Raw genomic sequence first — 19,745 nt, forward strand, 5'->3', positions numbered from 1 at the left:
CAAACCCACCTGCTCTACCACTTTCCACAGGCAAACATTCAATAAAAAAATATTTTTGGCCCAAAGAGATCCTAAGGGGGCAATAATGAGGCAGGGAAGAACAAGATCAGCACGAGCACTGTGTTCATGCTGCCTTCCTGGGGAAATTCTGAAGGATTTGGTGTCAAACCCATTTCCAGAAAGAAAAGGAGCTTTTCAGGAAGTCAACGCTGCCGCGCTGGCTGGTGACAATCCTGCCTTGAAGAAATTCTTTGCTTTTGAAGACATTTCACTTCCGACACACGGAGCCATCGAGAAGTTTACATTTCATCCTGTGAAATCAAATACTTCAGAAAACTTGGGCTAAAAAGACCAAGGGTAACTCAATCCACTCGTCTATTTTGGTTACATCTGTCCTGGCTCGCTGTCTATAAATCTCTTATTAAACATGGGCATGAATCATTTTTTGGACTTTGTTTCCATTAAAGCATTTGCACAAATTCAATGACACTAAACAAAAACGACTGAAGATTTAGGCCTTTCAGTGCCACCTCGATTCAGCAGATAGCAATCGGTTATGTAAAGGAGCAGGAGACAAGAGACACTTTGGTCCCATGTTTCCAAAGAAAGCCAGTCTGTTTGGCCTTTGTGCTCTGAAGAACAGGATAGTATTTGCTTCTAATTAATTTGTATCTTCAGAGGGCAGCAGCTCCTTCCCTTTCAATGAAAGGGCAAACAATGTGAAGTATTGTTTAATACAGTTTTGTTCTCGACCAAGAAAGGAGCCTACCAGCCAGGAGAGAGGGGCAGGAAATCATTACAGAGGAAGCAGTGAGAGCTGCCAGCCAAACACTGGTATATTTTATTTATTCAGATATATGCTTTCATCTCAAACTTATGTGGATGCTGCTGCTGGCAACAAGTGGTCCAGAATGGGAAATATCACGGGCTTTCTGGCTGAAGAAGCAACCTCAAACCAACTCACCGGTCCATGCTCAGAGGAAAGCTGGAGTCGTGGGAATTGCTGGTGCTCTGTGGCTCCAGGCTGTGCATGATGCCAGGGGCACGCGTCCTCCTCGTCCCTAAAACGCACCATCTGGCTCAGAGGTCCGTCACACCACCTTCTTGCTGAGCCTACGATGGTTTTGGTGACACCAGGACGGTTGCACGTCCTGCCCGAGGTGCCTGGGACCAGAGATGCTGAGCCCACACAGCTCCCATTGACCCTCATGGTGATGGGCAACAAGCTGCTCGGGCGAGTGCCCCAGGTCTGGCAGCGCTGGGAATTGCTGGTCGCACGCATGGCACCAGTAGTCACTAATTTCCTTAGTTCCTGACAATCCAAACACCAGGGCTTCAAAATTATTCATGAAACCCCAATCCCCACCAGCCTGCGTTCTCCTCTTGACCATTTACTGGATATAAACTTCAATATACTCCCGTGGGTAAGAAACAACTATTTCCGTTTTAGAAATGGGGTTCTGAGATACAGAAATATCCGAGTGATGGATTCTCACCCAAATGTTGATGTTTACAGAGCCCCAACACGGAACCACAAGTCACAAGTCCTGGTCCACCACAAGAGCTACAAAACCATCTCCATCTGCTCCACCACGTATGCAACCACGGGGCTAATTCTCCCCTGTTCTCCACACGGTGAGAAGTTTCTTTTCCAACAGCAGTATTTTACGTTTTGATCCCATTAGCCTATTTTCCACTGGCAGTGGGACTACCCCAAAAATAGCATCGCCAGCATCTGCCTGCGTACGTAAACCTGTGCCACAGAGGACACACGCACGCACCACGGGACAGATATATGATATAGTCCCAACCGGGATAGTTTATATTTTACAAACAGCACATTTATAACAACGCACTGGAATGCAGAGATTTGATTTGTGACCTATTTATACAGGGAGGTAATCTGGAATTAGCATAGGAAAAATATTACTGGTTTATAAATACCCCTATCTTGCCTCCGCTTCAGATCTCAGCCAGGAGTGAAACATCTGCCAGCCTAAAATTAAACATCTGTGTTTTATGGTGAGGAAACCGGGACTAGAAGTTTTAACGCCAAAAAAGGCCCGAGGCTGCGTGGCCCTGGCGCGGGGCTCTGCCCAGCACCCCGCTCTCCGTGCCGGGATGGGTGATGCTGGAGCCCCTCATTGTGGATTCTGGGCTGTTTCTTGCCCTCTTTCCTTACTGTCAGGAATCAGAGGCCAGGAGAGAAAACTATTCTCTCAGCTAATTACCACAACTATTCTATAATGGCTATTTTAGATGAATTTTTAATGAAGTGCGCTCTTGTCAGTTCGGGATTTCATAACTTTCAAGTCCAGCCTTTACATTCCAGCCATTTGCTGCACAAAGATTTTTCCTCTGCCCTGCGAAGGAGGAGGACGGACCCTCGCGCAACTTCTCTTGTGCCTGTCAAAAATCAAATTAACGGCATCTGCTAAGCAGCGAGCTGACTGACAGGAACGCGGCTCCGCGCAGAGAAACGCTGAGCATCTGCAAGTCCTGCTGAAACCCACTTCAGATCAGGCCCACGACGCTGTAATTAACGAGGATAAAAATACTTCGCTTTTGTTTAATATTTTCTGGAGTTGTGCGCTCCTCAGATCAGATGCTAGAAACCTCATTAAGTCTCGCTCGTGTCCTCGAGGCCCGCACGTTCTCCATAACCAGACCTAGTTACAGAATAAGGAGCCATTTTACCACGATGCTCCCACACTGCCACAGCAGCAGGCGGGCGTGGGGATGGCAACGGTGACACCAAGGCCACCGAACGTGGCCAGAGGCTGGTGGGAGCTGAGGCACCTTTTCCTACATCCCTCTGCAAGCTGCCACCCTGTCTACCAACACCTAAACCTAACCCTCCCATCGGCCGTGCTTAAGACCGGACTTATCATTTATCTGCCACTCATTTTGCGGGTCTGACGCTTTTCCTGCTCCATCACATCAGTGCCACCACTGCAAGAGGCACATCGCTCAACAAGACCTTCTCCTCACTCCCTCTGCCACCACCAAACCCTTGGCCAAGGTGACGATGTGCTCCTTGGCTCTCTGATCCCAGGTTTGGAGATTCAGCATCGTTCTGACTATAAAAAGGGATGAACAAAAATCAATAAAAAACCCCCAGCCTTGAGGCAAGGAGAGCCTTCGTGACCCCCTGAGCTCAGCGGGGTCCTGCCGAGCGCCTGCCCCTGCCCTGCACTGCCTCGGCCTCGGGAGTGGTGGGTGATGCTCAAGGTGAGCGATGCTCAAGGGAAGCGAGGAGCATCAGCCACCAGCATCCCACCACGCGCTCGCCAGCATTAGCTCAGTCAACGCTTCAACTGGGGAAGGAAAAAGTGGAGAAAAAGGAAGGAAAAAAAAAACCAAACCCTCTCTGAAATTCAGGGCTTCATCTGCTGTGCTCTTCTTTGGCTTTGTTTTTGTTTTTACAAGCGGGGCTCTTGGAAACCTTGGCAATCGCTGTTTTAGAGGGCTCCCCCCTCCCCCAGGCCTTTGTAAGGCTGTCGGGATCTACATGCCAGCAGCAGGATTAGCTGGCTTCTCTCTTCCATCTTATGGTTTTATTATTCTGCACCTTTTGAGGGTACAGTTTATCCTGAGTAATTAAAACACAGTTAGCTGTACAAGTCCAAACCATAATGGAATAGCTTAGGGTTTTTTTTTTCTTTTTAATCTCTTTTTTTGTGTGCCCTCTTTTCCAGGAAGCCCGACACTGTAGCTGGCTTATTTAAAACAGGAAACTCCCTTGAAATGTGCCGGTGCAGAAGGGATATTTTAGCAGAAATGTGGTATATTAGAGCCTTACAGCGGGGCCAGGCAGCACCTGCCTCCTCCTCGCATGGCCCCTGCCTCGGCATCACGACGCGGTTCGAGTCTTCCCCCTACAGAAACCAAGCAGGAAAACTTCGCTGTGGGATGCCCGGCTCCGACGGTTGCAGCGTCTCCAGTGACACCTGAAAAAGCTGCTCCTATTTTCCCTTTTCCAACTGGGATGGCTCCTGCACCGCAAGAACGAGGTACAGCCTGAGAGCTGCTGCCTGCACCGTCCGGGGCTGGTCCTGCCCTCGCCTTCGGAACTGGTTTTTGTTCTGTCACTGCATGAACTGGCCCCGTGACAGGGGAGGAAAATACCGTGTCCAAGGGTATAATCCCACTGCTCTGAAGAATAATGCTGCGAGCCCCGGCGCTGAAGGCAAACCCCCATCACTCACCGCACGCTCTGCAGCGGGGAAGTGCAAAGCGAAATAAAAACAAAACCAGTGTGAGGGAAAACAGCCCGATTTCTGCTCGGTCTGACTCTAACAGCAGCCGGGGCATGGGGCCCTGCTCCTGCTGGGTGGGCGGCTGTGGTGGAGACCCCAACCTTGTCCCCATCCCCTGATCCCACTCCACCCACCCGCTACCAACCGCTGGGACTTGAAGCACAGCAGAGAGAGCAGACAGGCTTTCGAGGCTCATTTTCTACCACTGGCTTGTCCACTTTTCTCAGCAAATATTTCTAATATTAAAATAGTAACGTGGCTACCAGTATGCTTTCCCCTTTTTGCACGTGGCTTGGTAAAAATGCTTGGGAAATATTGCTTATCTACTCGCTACCTGGCAGGGGGACGTAGCAAGGGGACGCTGGGCTCCTGCTCTTTGAGATGGGATGGGACAGCGTGTGGGGATGAGCCCGTTCTCAGTCCTAGGAAAAGCCTGGCTTTAGGTAACAGAAATGGTCATATTTGTCAAATCTTCTCCCTTGCTTAAGAACAAAATCAAACAGCTTTGAGGAAAGCATGCCAGCTCTTCAACAAACGAGAGTTAAATATTTACAAAAAAAAATTCCAGCAATTTCAGCGCAGAACCGCAGCGGGGAACGCGGCTCCCAGCGAGAGGATGCTCCGTGCGGCCGGAGCAGGTGGGAAGATGTCCCTCCCCGGGGAGTGCCCGCGGATCAAAGCTGCTGCCACAAACACCTGCAGCTCCGACGGGGAGGCTGAGCCTGTGTGGGATGCTGCAAGCTCCACGCTCGCAGGATGCTGTGAGCTCCACGCTCGCGGGATGCAGGCACACCACCGACCCACCCGGGCATCTCCCGCTCCGGTCCTGAGCCCCGGCTCCACACCCCTCACCTGCCCCTGCTCCCCAACAGGGTCCGAGCCCTGCAAGGTGCCCGGGGCAGGGGTGCACGCCCGAGGAAGCCCTCTCCTGTGCGGGAAGTGAGAGGGAAGGGGCCTTGTGCCCCTGCACCAGCCCTGGGGCTGAGCCGGCAGCTCCCGGCTGAGCACCACCAAAGTGAAGCCACATCCTCCAAGGCACGCCCAGGGACTCACCTACAGAGAAATAAAACAGCATCGAGAGGCCCCCCGATTGCTTTTCCCTTGGTGACAGCGATGCGCTGGGCAAGGCTGGCAAAGGAAAGGGGGGGTTGCTTCAGGCAGTGGGGATAAAAGTCCTTCTTTTCTACTTTTTGCAGATACTCCTAATTAACAACATCTATGAAAATGATGGATTTCATGTTTTTCTCCCTTCCTCCAAATGTCATCTGTTCACCACTTTTATAAAAATTTTATTCTAAAACACCAGGGCAGAGGGAACGTGCCCTGCACCTCGGTGGAGACGAACTCCCAGACTGACCGTCTAACCTCTACTGGGTTGGCAAGGGCTGGTGCTTCCCTTCTCGTGGATGGCCATCCATCTCGGAGGGCCCACAGCGGGTGAGCTCAGTCATCGCCATGGGATGGGTGTCACCACCACACGGCTCACGTAACCACCAGGCCACTTGTCAACAGCCTCAGCCAAACACCAAAGGGCTAAGCTGACCATGGGGGATGATGTAGCCTCTCTTATCTGAAGAGCCTCTCAGCAGGGGACACAGCCCATGAGTGGTGGCATGGGGGGACCTGCCCATGCCACACCTGGACGCCAGCACCAGGCCTACCACGTGCACCGCGCTATGTAAATAAACAAACGAAGCCCCCAAAAACAAAAGCCTGATGAACAAGCCCAAAACCACCCATGCTGGCTGGAGAAGGACCAACCAAGCCCTGAAGGAGAGCAGAAAACCCAAGGAGAGAGACTGTCCATTACCAGAGTAGCCTCCCGAGGACTTGATGTACATCTGCCCGTACTGCTCCTCCACCATGGTGTCATACGCCTCGTCGTCCTCCTCGTCCTCCTCGTTGTGGTAGGAGGTGGGGCTGTCGGTGGTGGGAATGCTGCTGGCGCCGGGGCTCGTCCGCTCCCCCTGCGAGTACTGGACCTGCTGGACGTTGGGAATGAGGGTGGCCAGGTTGGGCATCCCATAGTAGGAGACGCGGGAGAGCTTCAGGGGACCGGCGTTGGGGCCGCCGCCGCCTGTCCCCTCCCGGGCGCCGGGCTCGAGGGGCCGCTTGCCGGGCAGGCCGGGCAGGGCAGCCGCCTGCAGCTCGAGGTTCTCGTGTTTGACACGCGTGAGGAGCGGGATGGGCATGGAGGGGGACATGACGTAGGGCGCCGAGGCCGACTGCAGCTGGTTGCAGGGACTCTGCGGCTCCGAGCTGGGGTCTTCGATCATGGTGGTCTGAGAGTCACAGTGGGGAGAGCTGACCTTGAACATCAAGTCCGTCCCTTTCTCCACGATGTGCTGGATCTGGAGGAAGCCCGCTGTGTACATCACCACCAGCTGCTCGCTCGCCGCCATGGTCAGCTTCCCGGTGTAGCAGAAGGAGAGGATCTGCTGGAAGCACGCGGCGGGGACGGTGCCCGGCAGCTCAAAGGCATTTTTGCTGTTCCCACTGAACAAGTCTCGGAAGTAGAGGCTGCTGGCGGCCAGGACCGCCCGGTGCGCCTTGAAGGCTTGGCCCTTCACCACGATGGAGACGTCGCAGTAGAGCCCCAGCAGCCGCTGCTCGTTCAGGCAGCCCAGAACGGTGTTCCCAAAGTTGGGAATCTCTATGTGCAACATCTGCGACATGGCTCAGGATCGGCTGGAGCTCCTCAGACATTCAATGCAGGAAGATCCAAAGTAGGGCACATCTGAAAGACAGAGAAAACAGGGAGAGAGGCACAGCGTCTTTAGACAGTTCACCAAAGCAGGCAGAAGCAGAGGAACCCACCTCACCCGACATCAAAGGCTCAAAGCTCCGAGAGGCGACGCGGAGAAGCAATCGCTCATAAAAATTACTTATCGATGTTTTCAAACGACGTCGGAAATGCTGTTGGTGGATGGCAAAGGATATTCCAAAAATACAAGTATTTTCTTCAAGTCGTGGTCTGTTTAAATAAGCACCACCGACTTATATCCCCCGGGGGGTTTTACTTTATGCAGGAAAATCTGAACGGTAAATGGGAGAGGAGCGAACAGCGAAGCACACGTAAGACAGTCAGACAGATCTCGGGTACCGTTATGTAAGAAACACAACAACCAGCAGCTATGTTGAAACTACAGAAAAGATATTTATAAAACAATATGCCATTCTGCCTGAAATAAATACAGGATTCTGCCCGAGCGACAGCTCCCAGGGAAAAGCACTTTGAAAAGCAATCTTCCCATTTGCGCCAGAAAGAGGGAGCGTTTCAACAGTTAAACCCCTTCTCAACAGATTTATCCTCCAACAAAACGAGGCTTATCTCCAAATTAAGCCAGATATTTGAGCCCCAATAAAACAAACCAACGTGCCGCAGCGAGCCGCCGACCAAGTTGTCTTCTTGTTTTTCTCCCCTCGATGCGAAGCGGGGCAGGGGGAGCCCCAGCCCAGCCCCGACCCCCCCCAGCCCAGCTGCATCGAGGACCCTCCGAGCAGCCTCACACGAAACGGGCTCGAGGCGACGGCTCCGGTTTCGCATCCCACCACGGGCAGCGGTACCTTTTGGCCGTGAGGATAAATCCTCCTTCCACCGACCTAAGAACCGGAGCGCGGCGTTGGAGGGGAGCTCCCGCGCAGCCCCCGGGCGCTGGAACTCCAGCGAAGCAAATCACTGCGGATTCACCGGCACCAGCCGGAGCCCAAACCCCCCCGCAAGCTCCACGCAAGAGTCCAGGAGATTTAAAATCCTTTTTGCCTTCAATACTACTGAAGAAAAACTATGGTTAACTAGCACTGAAAGCTCATAGAACAATACTTTAAAAAAAAAAAAGAGAGAGAAGTTTATCTAAAAGATTTTTAAAAACCTCCTCCAAAAAGAAAATAATAACCTACAAAGAGCTGCTCTGTTCCCACTGCTGGGGGAAAAAAAAAAAAAGAAGTCCTATCTGCAAGGCCACGGGGTAACAGGAAGAAAAGGGAACACACTCGGAGCCAATTTAATTGTATCTGCACGGTTTAAAAAAAATTCTTCCAAGCGAGGAAGTTCCCGGTCCCCTCGCCTGGCCGGGAGCAAACGTACCTTGGGCAGCCCCGTCCCCAAGGGGCTCCGCGTCCCCCCGGCTCTCCCCGCTGTCCGCAGTAACGCTGATCGCTCAGGGGAGGGGAAAGGAAAAAAAGCAATATATACTCTCAAACCCTGGGTTTGTATCTGCTGTAGCTCAAGCTTTTACCAAGTCAGATCTCCCCGGCAGCGCACAGCATCTAAATGAATAGGCCGGATGCAGATTAACATTCAGGCTGCTCTCTGCGATGAATAGAGCCCTTTGATTAGGGACCTGAAGTAAATGCCAGTTTCAAACCGAAGCTTTAAAAACAGAGAAATATCAGTGCCAGAGGAATGCTCCCAGTGTTGGTACAAGACAGACTTTTGATGAGTCACTGCAATGCAAACAAAGATGGCAGAAATACTGTACTGTATGCTGATGAAATGCTTAGTGGTGCCACGGCAACTGAGACAGGTTTTAAATTTATAGTGCAGTTTTGCATATGAATTACGCTGTAAACTGCCTCCCCTGCCATCTAGTACATCCAGAGTGTCAAAGCATTTAAACTATTCCAAACAGTCTGCAGAGCTGGCACTGCTGCTGGTTAACTCCTGCGGTCGGAGGAAGGCACGGTGAGCATCCCCCAGCACTCCCCAGCATCCCCCCAGCATCCCCCCAGCATCCCCCCAGCATCCCCCCAGCATCCCCCCAGCACCCCCCATCATCCACCCAGCACCCCCCCAGTATCCACCCAGCATCCCCCAGCACCCCCCCAGTATCTACCCAGCACCCCCCCAGTATCCACCCAGCACCCCCCCAGTATCCACCCAGCACCCCCCCAGTATCCACCCAGCACCCCCCCAGTATCCACCCAGCATCTCCCCACCCCACCCCAGGGGCTCCCCAAAACCACCTGCCCAAAAGGACGGCTTTGGGAATGCCCAAATCTGCCTAAAATAAAGGTGCTCCGTGGGCAGCCACAGTCCTGATCCGCCCCCCTCAACCACCCCCCCATCCAAGAAAGCCTTTCAAATGCAGGAAAAATGTTTACCCCTTGGGGAAAGCTTCTTTCAGTCTGTGGCTGAATCCACTAAAAGCAAATCCATTTGCTTAAGTAATGAAATCCTAGTCACATTGTCTCCTGGATTCAGATTTTAAATTACCTTCGCATTTATTGAGCATGTTTGGTGCTTTTTGCTGGGAAAGAGGGTGGGGCCTCACTTTGCTTACTTCTCTCTTGCCCAGAGCGTTTTTCTTGCTGCCGTTGCTCTCGGATTTGTTGCAAGGGCTCTGCTCAGAGGGTCACACACAGTTAAAATTTAAGAGATGAGAGGTGAAGCCATCCTTAGAGGAGGATAACTGTAGGGAGTGCAGACGGGTGCTCCGGCACAACCCCTCCCTGCTGCCACCATCCACACAGATGTTTGGTGCATTAAGTTCAACTCCACAGCAGCAATGCTGCCGCTCCCGAGCGCCCAGGGGCTGGCTGCCTTCCCCTGCTCTTCCAGCAAATGGCACTAACACGTCTGCTCTGCATCGCGCAGGACCCGCAGCCTCCCTGCCCTTGGCAGAGCTGCGACGCTCCCAGCTGAGGGTCTCCAGGAGCTCCATGTGTCAGGAACGCTCAACGGGTTCATCCAAACCCAGTGTGAGGTCAACGAGATCTCTGCCTGGTGTTGATGAGGAGGCTAAGCCACCGAGAGGGAACCAAGGTGACATCCTGCGAGGAGGTCAGAGAAGACACCATGACAGCCAAGCCCAAGAGCCCGAGACCTCTTTCAACCACAACACCGTCAACCTCTGTTGGAGAAGGAAAGGAGTCTGCTCTGGCAAAAGCAGATCCACTCTGGATCTGTGAAAATTACTGAAAAACAATGTGCTTCACAGAAACAAAACTTCACCACTCAGGCACCTGAAGGAAGCCTCCTCCATGGTGACAGCAGACCACGGGTGGAGAAGGATCTCCTCTTGTCTTCCAGCAAGATCTCCCTTAGAGCTGGAGGGACCAGGCAGGTGCCAGGTGGGACCTCCTTGGACCCGCTCACAACCCCCTGCCTCGGAGAAACCCAACAGGGCAGGATGAGTGGGACCAGCCAAGGACAGCTTGGTAGCACAGAAGAAACCAACTTAAAATAGTTATCAATTATTAATATTGCTGCGAATCTGCTCTATAAACAAGCCAGGCATGCCAGGAGGAACCCACGTGTCTCTCTAAAAACACCAAAACTGTGCCGGTTCAGGATACATTTAAGCCAGTGAGAAGCACCAGCGTGCCCCAGCCTAGCAAATTGTTGGCAGATTTCGTGCAAAACCTCCCACGAGACATCCCAGTTTGAACCAAGATGCTCCACACAATGGATCCCTCCTGAGGTACACCTTCCACTGGCCTGACCACCCCGAAGGGATCCCACCCCAAAATCACATCACTCAGGCTCCCGGTGGCCTTTTCTCCAATTCCAGCAGATTTCGTGCCTGCTGGTCACAAAGCAGAAGAGCGAGCAGGCGAGGTTGCCGCTGGCACTCGGTGACGGTCTAAACCTGCAGTTTTCCTGTAGAAAAAAGGTCCTGAAATGATGAAAAAAGTAACCGTGTCTGGTCTAGAAACAGCACTGAGGAGCACAGGTAAAGCCGTACCAGCAAGCGGCAAAAGCCCAAACCACTTCAGCAAACCACAGGCCAGGACTGCTGGATTTTTGTTTCTTCCTCCCTCTTCTGCCCCTTGCCTTTTTATGACCAGAATATAGAAAAACAAACCAACTCAAAACCACCAACAACTCCAAACCCCCTGAAAATCCAAGAAATAAAAGGCGGCAGTCTTGAAAGCCAAGGAGAACCTGCTCACCACCAGACCTCACATCCCCCAAAAACAACAGCAACAAAATATTGCTGTGACTAGAGAGCGAATGCAATAACGCTTGATAATGTCTAACTTAAAAATCTCTGCTATTAAATATGATTTTTTTTTTTTTTAACCAGAGCACATGGTTTGAAATGGCTTCAGCCCATTTGACAGGGGAAGAGCTGTGCTGCAGGAAAAATGACCTTAGCAATTACCGATGTAAACTGTATTTTGCAATCTTGTCTCTCGGGCTGAGCTGTGCCCCAGGGTGCAGGAGGAGCCCCCAGCGCCATCGCCACCCAAAAATATCCAAGTCCCCTTTGGGCTGCCATGACCTACAGGTGACAGATGATGAGATGGACCGTCCTACCAAATGGGAAAACTTGGACAAAGCTGGATTAAAACCAGCCAACCCCCCGGTCATTTAAGATACATGACTGTTCAAGCAAAACATCATTTTGTTTTCTACTGGCAGCCTCTTTTTGCAGCTCTTGGATGTACCAGGACAATTTGTCTGCATGATTTTTGTAAAGTCATAGCCTTTGTCACAAGATGTTCATAAAAAATGCAGCTGTTATTTGATACAGCTTCCAGGAGAGTTTGAGAATTCTCAGTTTCTGCATTCATGTGCTTTGAGGGGGGGAAAAAAAATAAAGCAGGTTTGCTCTTTTCTAAGCTATTTTCCTGCTCCGAGGCCTGAAAGGTCGGGGTGAGACAAGAACAGCAAAGGAAAAAAGCATCGACCTAGAATAAGATGCTGGCATCAGAGCTCCCCCAGGAGTAATCAGAAATAATTAGATAATGTATTTAGATTGCCTTTTCCTTAGCCAATGTACAGACTCAGAGACTTCATCCCCACCCCAAAACCCCCCCAAAACCTGCCAGGTCCCAAGTTTCCCGCAGGAAGGTGCGTGGGGCAGCAGCTGGGACAGGGACAAAGGCGGGGGACAAACCTCCGGGGGTGGGAGACAAAGCGGCTGAGGGCTTTCACCCCCACGCAGCCAAAGCCCCTCAAAAGAAAAGAGCTGAAGAGTCCTGCCCTCGAAGGCCCCAAAGGGTCAAAAGAAACTTCCCTTTCTTCTGTAAATGAGGAGAGAGGGGAAAAAATCCCACCCTTGGATTTGAGGTTGGCAGGGGGACGTCACCCACACCCCTCAAAGCCACCCACCACCCTGATATACCCCCAGTCCCCTCCAGGCGCAGGGGTGCCACCCGCCCAGCCCTTCCTCCAGGGTTTTGGGGTTCCCCTCCCCTTTAATGAAAAGGAAATGCACTTTTACATAAGCCCGAAGGAAAATACGCAACAGCTAACTGCAAAACTCGGTGGCCAAGTACCATTCCCCGAGCGCGGAGCTGCTGTAACGCCTCAAACACAATAAATAGTTAAATAAAGTCAAATACAACGCACTTGAGGTCTATGCTGTGCATAACCCCCCCCACCATGCACCACAGGCTGCTGTGTCGGGGGACCAAGAAGCAAAAAAGAAAAGTCTTTGCACCCCCCAACCCCAAAAACGTCGGGATTTGGGGTGAGAAACCCTGGGGAGGGGAAGGGAGAGGGACTGGGGCACAAAGGCGAAGCGCCGCGAATGCCTGCGCAGTTTAATGCCCGTCTTTGGCAGGGGAAAGAAAACAAGGTTAAGTTTGGTAATCAAATGACAGTCATGCCGAGACTGCTTTTCTCTTCTGCAGCATTTGTTCCTGCAGCTCCAAAGTCTTTATTTTTGAACTGCTGCAAGTGGCAAGGAGCGAGCAGTGCTAATGCACCTGATTATTATTGCAGCAGCCAGTGGCAATGGGTGAAAGAAGATTATTTCTGCCTTATTAAGACAGCACAAACTGAATTTGCAAATATTACTGAGTAACACGCAGCGGACACGCAGCACGGAGCCACCTTTGCTTTATCACCCTAAAAGTTCGCACGAGAAGTAAAGACGCGGAGGCTCGGGCAGAGGAATGGGGGGAAAAAGGGAAAAGTGAATTAAATTAATGAATTAAATGACTGCTGCTGCTGCAGCCCAGCTGGGCACAGGCAGCCCCTCTGCCAGGGCAATCCCTGGGGACCCTGCACAGCCCCGGGCTCCATCCTGCTGCAAGGTGAGTCTGGGGCAGCCTGGGCACAGCACCGGGCACCCACCCGGCCGGGCTGCTGCCTCCCAAAGGTGCCGTCACTCAGCCAAGGCGAACCGTGGTATTGCCAGTATTTTTTAATTAGTTGGTTTTTTTTTTTTCCTATCTATCGCTGATTTTAAGAGCTCTCAAAGCAAGGAGAAGCAAAAATAGAAAATGCAACATTTTAGGGTTTTTTTTTTTTTGCAGATTGCTGTAAGGAAAAGGAGAAGGGAGAGAAATGGATTAAAAAAATACAATTACTCTGCAGAATTTAATTTTTTACAATCTAATAAAAGCTCAAGACCCCGACTAAGTTACGTCCACCAGAAAGCATAGAGCACCCCATTCCCGTGCCTGCTGCAGAGCGTGCACTGCCTGCATCCCATCGCAAACATTAATTCACATCCGTAACACATCAAAAAGACAAGTGCCATGCTGAATTGTATTCTCCTCACTCCTAGCACAGAACAGCAGAGCTAGCAATATATAACATGCATGACTCAGTCCTACCATCGTGCCACTACGGAACAGAAAGCCTTAAAATAAAGTAAATATCTTAAAAAGGTCAATTAAAAAAGCTTACAAAACATCAGACGCGGCTTCTTGCTAGAGCTCATTACCTAGTATGGTGGAGCTGCCTGTGTGTTTTTTTTCTTGTGCAAGTTAGTCTGTGAGTCAGCATTAACACACATGAGAACATCAGGAATACTGCCTAGTTCTGATGCAATGGAGGTTGTAAAAAAAAAAAAGAAGAAGAAGAAGAAATCGCGCTCCGTTTGGACAGGAGCCTGTAATTCAATTGCCTTTACTTTTCAATTACTGCATAGCCTACCCTGACCAACCTGCAGAGGGGAAGGAAACTTTGCTTACATCTCTGTCTTTAAATTAATGACTTTTACTTTTGGCTACAGCTTATTCTCCCTGCTTTAAAAAAAAAAAAAAATAGGCATAATATAATTAACCCTTCAAGGGCAGCTGAGCCCTTGCAGCCAGCAGGATCCTCATGTTTTTGTTGAAATTTCAGCACTGGGAAACAACACTGCCAAAAAGTTCTGGCGAAGGAAGACATTTTTACATTAAACTTTTAATACTCTCTAAAGCGAAGCTACAATTGCATCTGAGCTTGATCCTTAATAGAAATATAAGCTTGCAGATAAGGAAAGTTATAGACTGCACAAATTTAACTCTGTACTTCCAGGTCTGTACAAGCAAATACTAGATTGCACGGGGTGTTTTTCAAAACTGAGGTTTCTGGTCATTGAGCAAAAAACCTGAGAAAGCTAAAATTTGTGAGATGAGGTGGTCACCTCAACCCGATGCCCACCTTCCCCAGGCTGATGGGGACAGCAAATTTTGCCCAAAGCTTTGGAATGTGACTATTTCTGTAACACACCCTACGACACCCCCAGCCAGCACTGCAGCCCAGGATATTTTTTTAATACATATATATATGGTCAAGTACGTCTTCAGAGCCAACACCAACATCTCACAAGCTCTGTGCTGCTGTGCCACAGCTGAACAGCCAACATCCCCAGGGAGCCCTGCTGATGCACAGCTCTAAAGCACATACATTGCTTAAATTTGGGGGTTTTATGGAGCCCCAAGCCTCACGCAGCAGAGGTTGGAGGTGAGAAAGCCTCCCCAACGTTCAGGACATGCTGCAGACGCAGGCTGCAAACTCGGAGCTGATCCCACGCCAACGAACTCCGATTGACCCACCAAAATAAATAGGTACAGCTGATGCATACGGATTAACAACCCAGTGGATCACAAGCAGATTCTAAATCCCAGTTCAGTTTGCTGGTTGTTTTTATGAGTAGACACAAGCACTATAAATATTTTTTTTTAAATACACAAGTATAACTAGTTATTAATGTTCATTAACCGTCAAGGAAACCCCCTAGTATTAGAGATCAACCACTTTGCAGCTTCCCTCGCACGCAAGGGTCTGTCTCAAACCAGTATGAGACTGGTGGTTTTTTTTTATTAAGCATGTGGGATACTTGAATACAGATGAATTGAGTTTTAAAGGAAAAAAAAAAAACAAAAACCCAAGCAGCAGCTTCTGGGCCAAGTTCTCGTGTGCCAAACTTTTCAACTGCCACAGCACAGCTCGACAGTGTTTCAAAAGAATTTAAGCACTGTTTTGAATACTGCTGACAATCTTCCTCATCAAAATTTGTAATTTAAATACCTCAAATCTGAAAAGCACGCTCCCTGGGGCATGCTTCATTCTCCCTCCCCAAGCCCCACTCAGCACAAAACCTGTCTCTCTCCATAGCTGGCTGGTCTCTCCCCCACCTCCGGCAGCCCCGATCCCCCCGGCATCCCCTCGCCGCGTCCCAAGCAGAAGTTTGTTCTTCGGATTACCCGTGGATGAAATCTCTGCACGCGCTGCACCGCCCAAAACCACCGATACTTTCCTCTTTTATAACTACGACGCTGGGTTAGAGATAAAACCGTTCCCTGGTTTAGAGATAAACCCGCGCTAACCGTGCCCAGACTCCTGCGGCAAGAAAGGGTTAACGCGAGGAGCCCCACTTCCCAGCCCTCTGCTACCCAGGAGATAAGATGTTCCTTCAAATGTGTCAATAAACCCCCAAAATAATTCTGTGTCAGTAAATCTAACGGGTGGGGAACGGCAAAATGAATTTCTCGGGGTCTGTGCGATGCCACAGGCAGCAGCTCCATTTTGGCAGGAGCGTGTTTAAGATTCCCTCCCAGTGCTGCAAAGCACCTTGAAAGGTCGACGAGCGCTTTCACATTCTCGGATCCATCCACAACGCTGCAGCAGATGAAACGGACTGACCTAGACGAGAACTAAACAGGCTCTGTGAAATAATCCATCACCACCCTTGGCCGCAGCCGCCTTTGTCACGGGCACGCCTGGAAATCGCACGGATCCTGCGGCCGATCCGGGGCTCAGGGGGGTTTAAATCACGGCCCCGCTCTCCTGGGATGCAACCAAACCCGGCACCGATAGCTGCAGAGCTGCGGAGACGGCACACGACATAAACCACCCCCCTATTAAAGTGTGTGCAAAGCCCCGTGCCCATTACCGAACTCATTAAAGACGGCGATACTTTGTAACATACTCTAATCTTTAATATTCATAGCTCGCTTCATTTGCATACCATGCCATAAATAGTTGAAGCAGAGGTAAAACACAAAGCGCTCTACTTGCATTTCTAATTATGCCTAAAATCAAATGTAAATCACAACACAGCCGAGACACAGAAAATATTAAATTTGCTGTCTCGCAGTTAAAAATTTTTAAAAAAAAAACAACACAAAAAACAAACTAAAAACCACACGCACAAACACGATTATTTTTAAAAAGAAAAATCAAAGGGGCTCATAGGCTTGTGTAGCGGGGATGGCACCGGTTTAAGAGGGGAGCTCACACGTCCCAGCCCTGGCGCTGGACCCCAGCAGCAGCCCTGGCCGCGACCCCTCGGGCCAGTGCTGGCCCCAGCTCATCGCCCCAGCCCTGGAAACACCGTGGTCACCACCACGCTGGGCTGCAGCCGCTTGTTTAACCTTGGTCTCTGAAGAAACAACAGGAGCCCTTTCCTCTGGGGCAGCTGGGAAAGCTGATCTCCAGCAAAGGAGGCAAATTTGAAGAATCAGCTTGAATTTAAACTTGTGCTGCAGCGTTGGGCTGGCTGGAGGTTGGTGCTTTGGCATCGCGTGGGAGGGGGCTGGAAACTCCTAAACCCTGAGGTTTAATGAGAAAAGAGGTGTCTCGGGGTGCTTGCATGCAGCAGCTCCCAGTCCATGAGAAACACATAATTTCTGTTCACAACCTCCCGAAACCGCTGGCACCCACCGGCGTCAGCCCCACAGAAAGGGCTCACGATGCCATTGAAGTGCCGGTGGCACGGTCCAACTTGGCCCTACAGAGCCGGGTGCCCTCCAGGCGCATCCCAGCCATCACCCCTTGTCACAAGAGCTACAGCAAACACACTTGCCTCCTCCAGAAAGGGCACTGGGGTGGCACGGTTAGTGGCTTGTGGGACTTCAGTCCCCAGCCACCGCGATCCCAGAGGGTCAGTTCTCACGACAACTCTCAAGTTACCAGTTTTTAAGGAAAAGTGTGGTCCTGGTGCAGCACAGGACGAGGAGCCGGGCTGTGCTCGGGGAGGGCAGAGCTGAGGCTTGGTGCCCTCACCTGTACAATCAAATTAATCACACTTCCCCCACCTCACAGAGGCTCCAGAACCCTTAATATCTGTAAAACAACTCGATATCTTCAGATGAAGAGTGTTATTAGCAGATTACTGCCAATGGCATAAATAATTTCCCTTTAACAAGCTTGCTTCTGCATCAGGCACCAGGGTCCTCTTGATTTTATGGAAGCCCATCACCACCAACACGTGAAAACGCACGTTTTTAGCTCAAGAGTGCTGGCAGGGGCACGGCGTGAGCTCGCACCCGTGGCCGCTCCCCATGAGGTGGGTTCCTCGTGGCTGTGACCACAGGACCTGCTGCAGCCCCAGCCCAACCCTGGCCCTGCTGCCACACTCCTGCCCTTCCCCACACTGATCTGACACACCGCTGCTGCTCCCAGGAGGCCCAAAACCTTCCTCCTCTTCATCCATCTCCCTGTTCCTCCTCTTCATCCATCTCCCCAGAAGCTACTCACAACAGAGAGACACAGCATCCACAGCACTCAAAATAAAATAAAGTTTTACAGATTTATGTCCAAACAACTTAATTAAAATAATTTTTTGTGAAAGCAGGATGAAACCCGCGCGTTTTGGGAAGGCGCGAGGCAGAGGAACGCGGAGCGAGGCGGCGCGGCCGGCGTCCTTCCCCACTTACCTTCCCTTTACCGCTGGGACTCCAGCTGCATCAACCCACTACATCTTAATGAAAGGCTTTTGCGGGTGGCTGTCCCCAGGGAAAAATGCATTTTTAAGTCACTTGAACCGAGACTGATTCTGAAGAAAGAGCCAGCTAAATATCACCGAAGGGAGCCGGGCACCCGGCAGTCGCCCGGCCGGGAGTGCGGCTCCGAGCCATAGCCTCTCCCTTATTAGATTTTTCCCATCTTACAAAAGGCTTAAAGAGGCTTCTGAGAATGAAAAGCTGAAGGAAAAAAAAAAATATGTGTATCATCACCACGTCCTGCTCATACGCTGGGTCCTCAAATGCCACCAGTGAGCGGGTTCGGGGACCCGTGTGAGGGTCTCCCCTGCGTCCCCCCACACTCTTGTCCTCCCCTGGCACTACAGATCATCCTGCTCCCTCCCCAGACTTGTGTCCAGCTCTACAACAATATTGCACTGGTTCTATTAAAGAGTTAAAAGGATCTTTTCTGCAATATCGAATTCCAAAGAATTCCAGAGACGTCACTACATTTAACCCCAAAAGGTGAGCGTTTGCTCCGTCCCCCCAGCCTGCGCCGAGGGAGAAGTGAAAGCGAGCTGCTCGCAGCCTGCAAAGCTTTTTTGCTGTTCATATGTACCCTGGCATCTTGCCCGGACCTATTTTTAAGCCCATTTACTAGAAATCCCACAAATTAAAGGAAATACGGATAATGTTGTAAGAATCCTTTGGGCCAAATAAAAGCTACACATAATTTTCCTTGTGCATCAGAGTAAGATCCTTAACCACAAAAACCAGATTTCCCCAAAGCTCTTTTGCAACAGCGAGAGAATCTTGTTTTGTAAAAAGTTGCTTTGATTCACTCCTGGATTACAGGGAGCGCGGCAGACACCGCTGCCTCCCGGCCAAACCCGGAGAGGTGATTACTGTTATGAAACACAAAGGTGTTAGGAGAACACAAATAAATTAAACATCTCTAGCTCCTGAATGGTGACTATTAATGACAGCAAAGCGTGCAGAAAGTGCTCCTGGAGAGAAGCTGTAGGATGGTTATTGTTTTTTTTTTTTTCTCTGCATAGGAGACTGGTGTGTGTTCTTATTTTCTAGGTTCTTTTAAACCATATGTTCATGATGCTCATGAAGGGCCAACATGCTGAAAAGCCTCCTCCAGCACACCGCTGTCCTGGGCAAATTCCTGCTTGGCACACCCCAACCTCACCTTATCCCAGCTCCGAGAAACCCCTGATAACCTTGTTCAATCAATCAATCAGGTTGGAAGAACCCTCTGGGATCATCGAGTCCAACCATTGCCCTGACACCACCATGTCAACTAGACCAGGGCACTAAGTGCCATGTCCAGGCTTTTCTTAAACCCCTCCAGAGATGGTGACTCCACCACCTCCCTGGGCAGCCCCTTCCAATGGCTAATGACCCTAGACCTGTTTTGACAATCCATCTAATAAGGAGACCACCAAACTCATTTCACTTGTCCTCATGCCCAAACCTGACCTGTTCCAGTCAGGCCAGTCACCACAGACCTGCTTCTCCATCCCCATCCCCATCCCTCACTGCATCCCAGTGCCACGGCGGGGCTGTGGGGCTGCTCCCGCCGCTGCCCACCTGCACCTCCAGGACAGGGATGGGATGACACCA

General features: G+C 50.7%; 1 protein-coding gene across 3 annotated transcripts in view; it reads right to left on the reverse strand.

Annotated features, from left to right (window-relative positions):
• NACC2 (NACC family member 2) overlaps positions 1-19,745 on the reverse strand; it is a 54,814-nt gene that overhangs the window by 12,221 nt on the left and 22,848 nt on the right. For all 3 annotated transcript variants that reach the window (XM_068413979.1, XM_068413981.1, XM_068413980.1), the window contains one exon: positions 6,070-6,996. In XM_068413979.1, coding sequence (XP_068270080.1) covers positions 6,070-6,934 — 865 coding nt within the window. In that variant the 5' untranslated portion in view covers positions 6,935-6,996. The remainder of the gene's footprint in view (positions 1-6,069; positions 6,997-19,745) is intronic.

Source organism: Nyctibius grandis, chromosome 16 (assembly GCF_013368605.1).
Source record: "Nyctibius grandis isolate bNycGra1 chromosome 16, bNycGra1.pri, whole genome shotgun sequence".
NCBI lineage: Eukaryota > Metazoa > Chordata > Aves > Nyctibiiformes > Nyctibiidae > Nyctibius > Nyctibius grandis.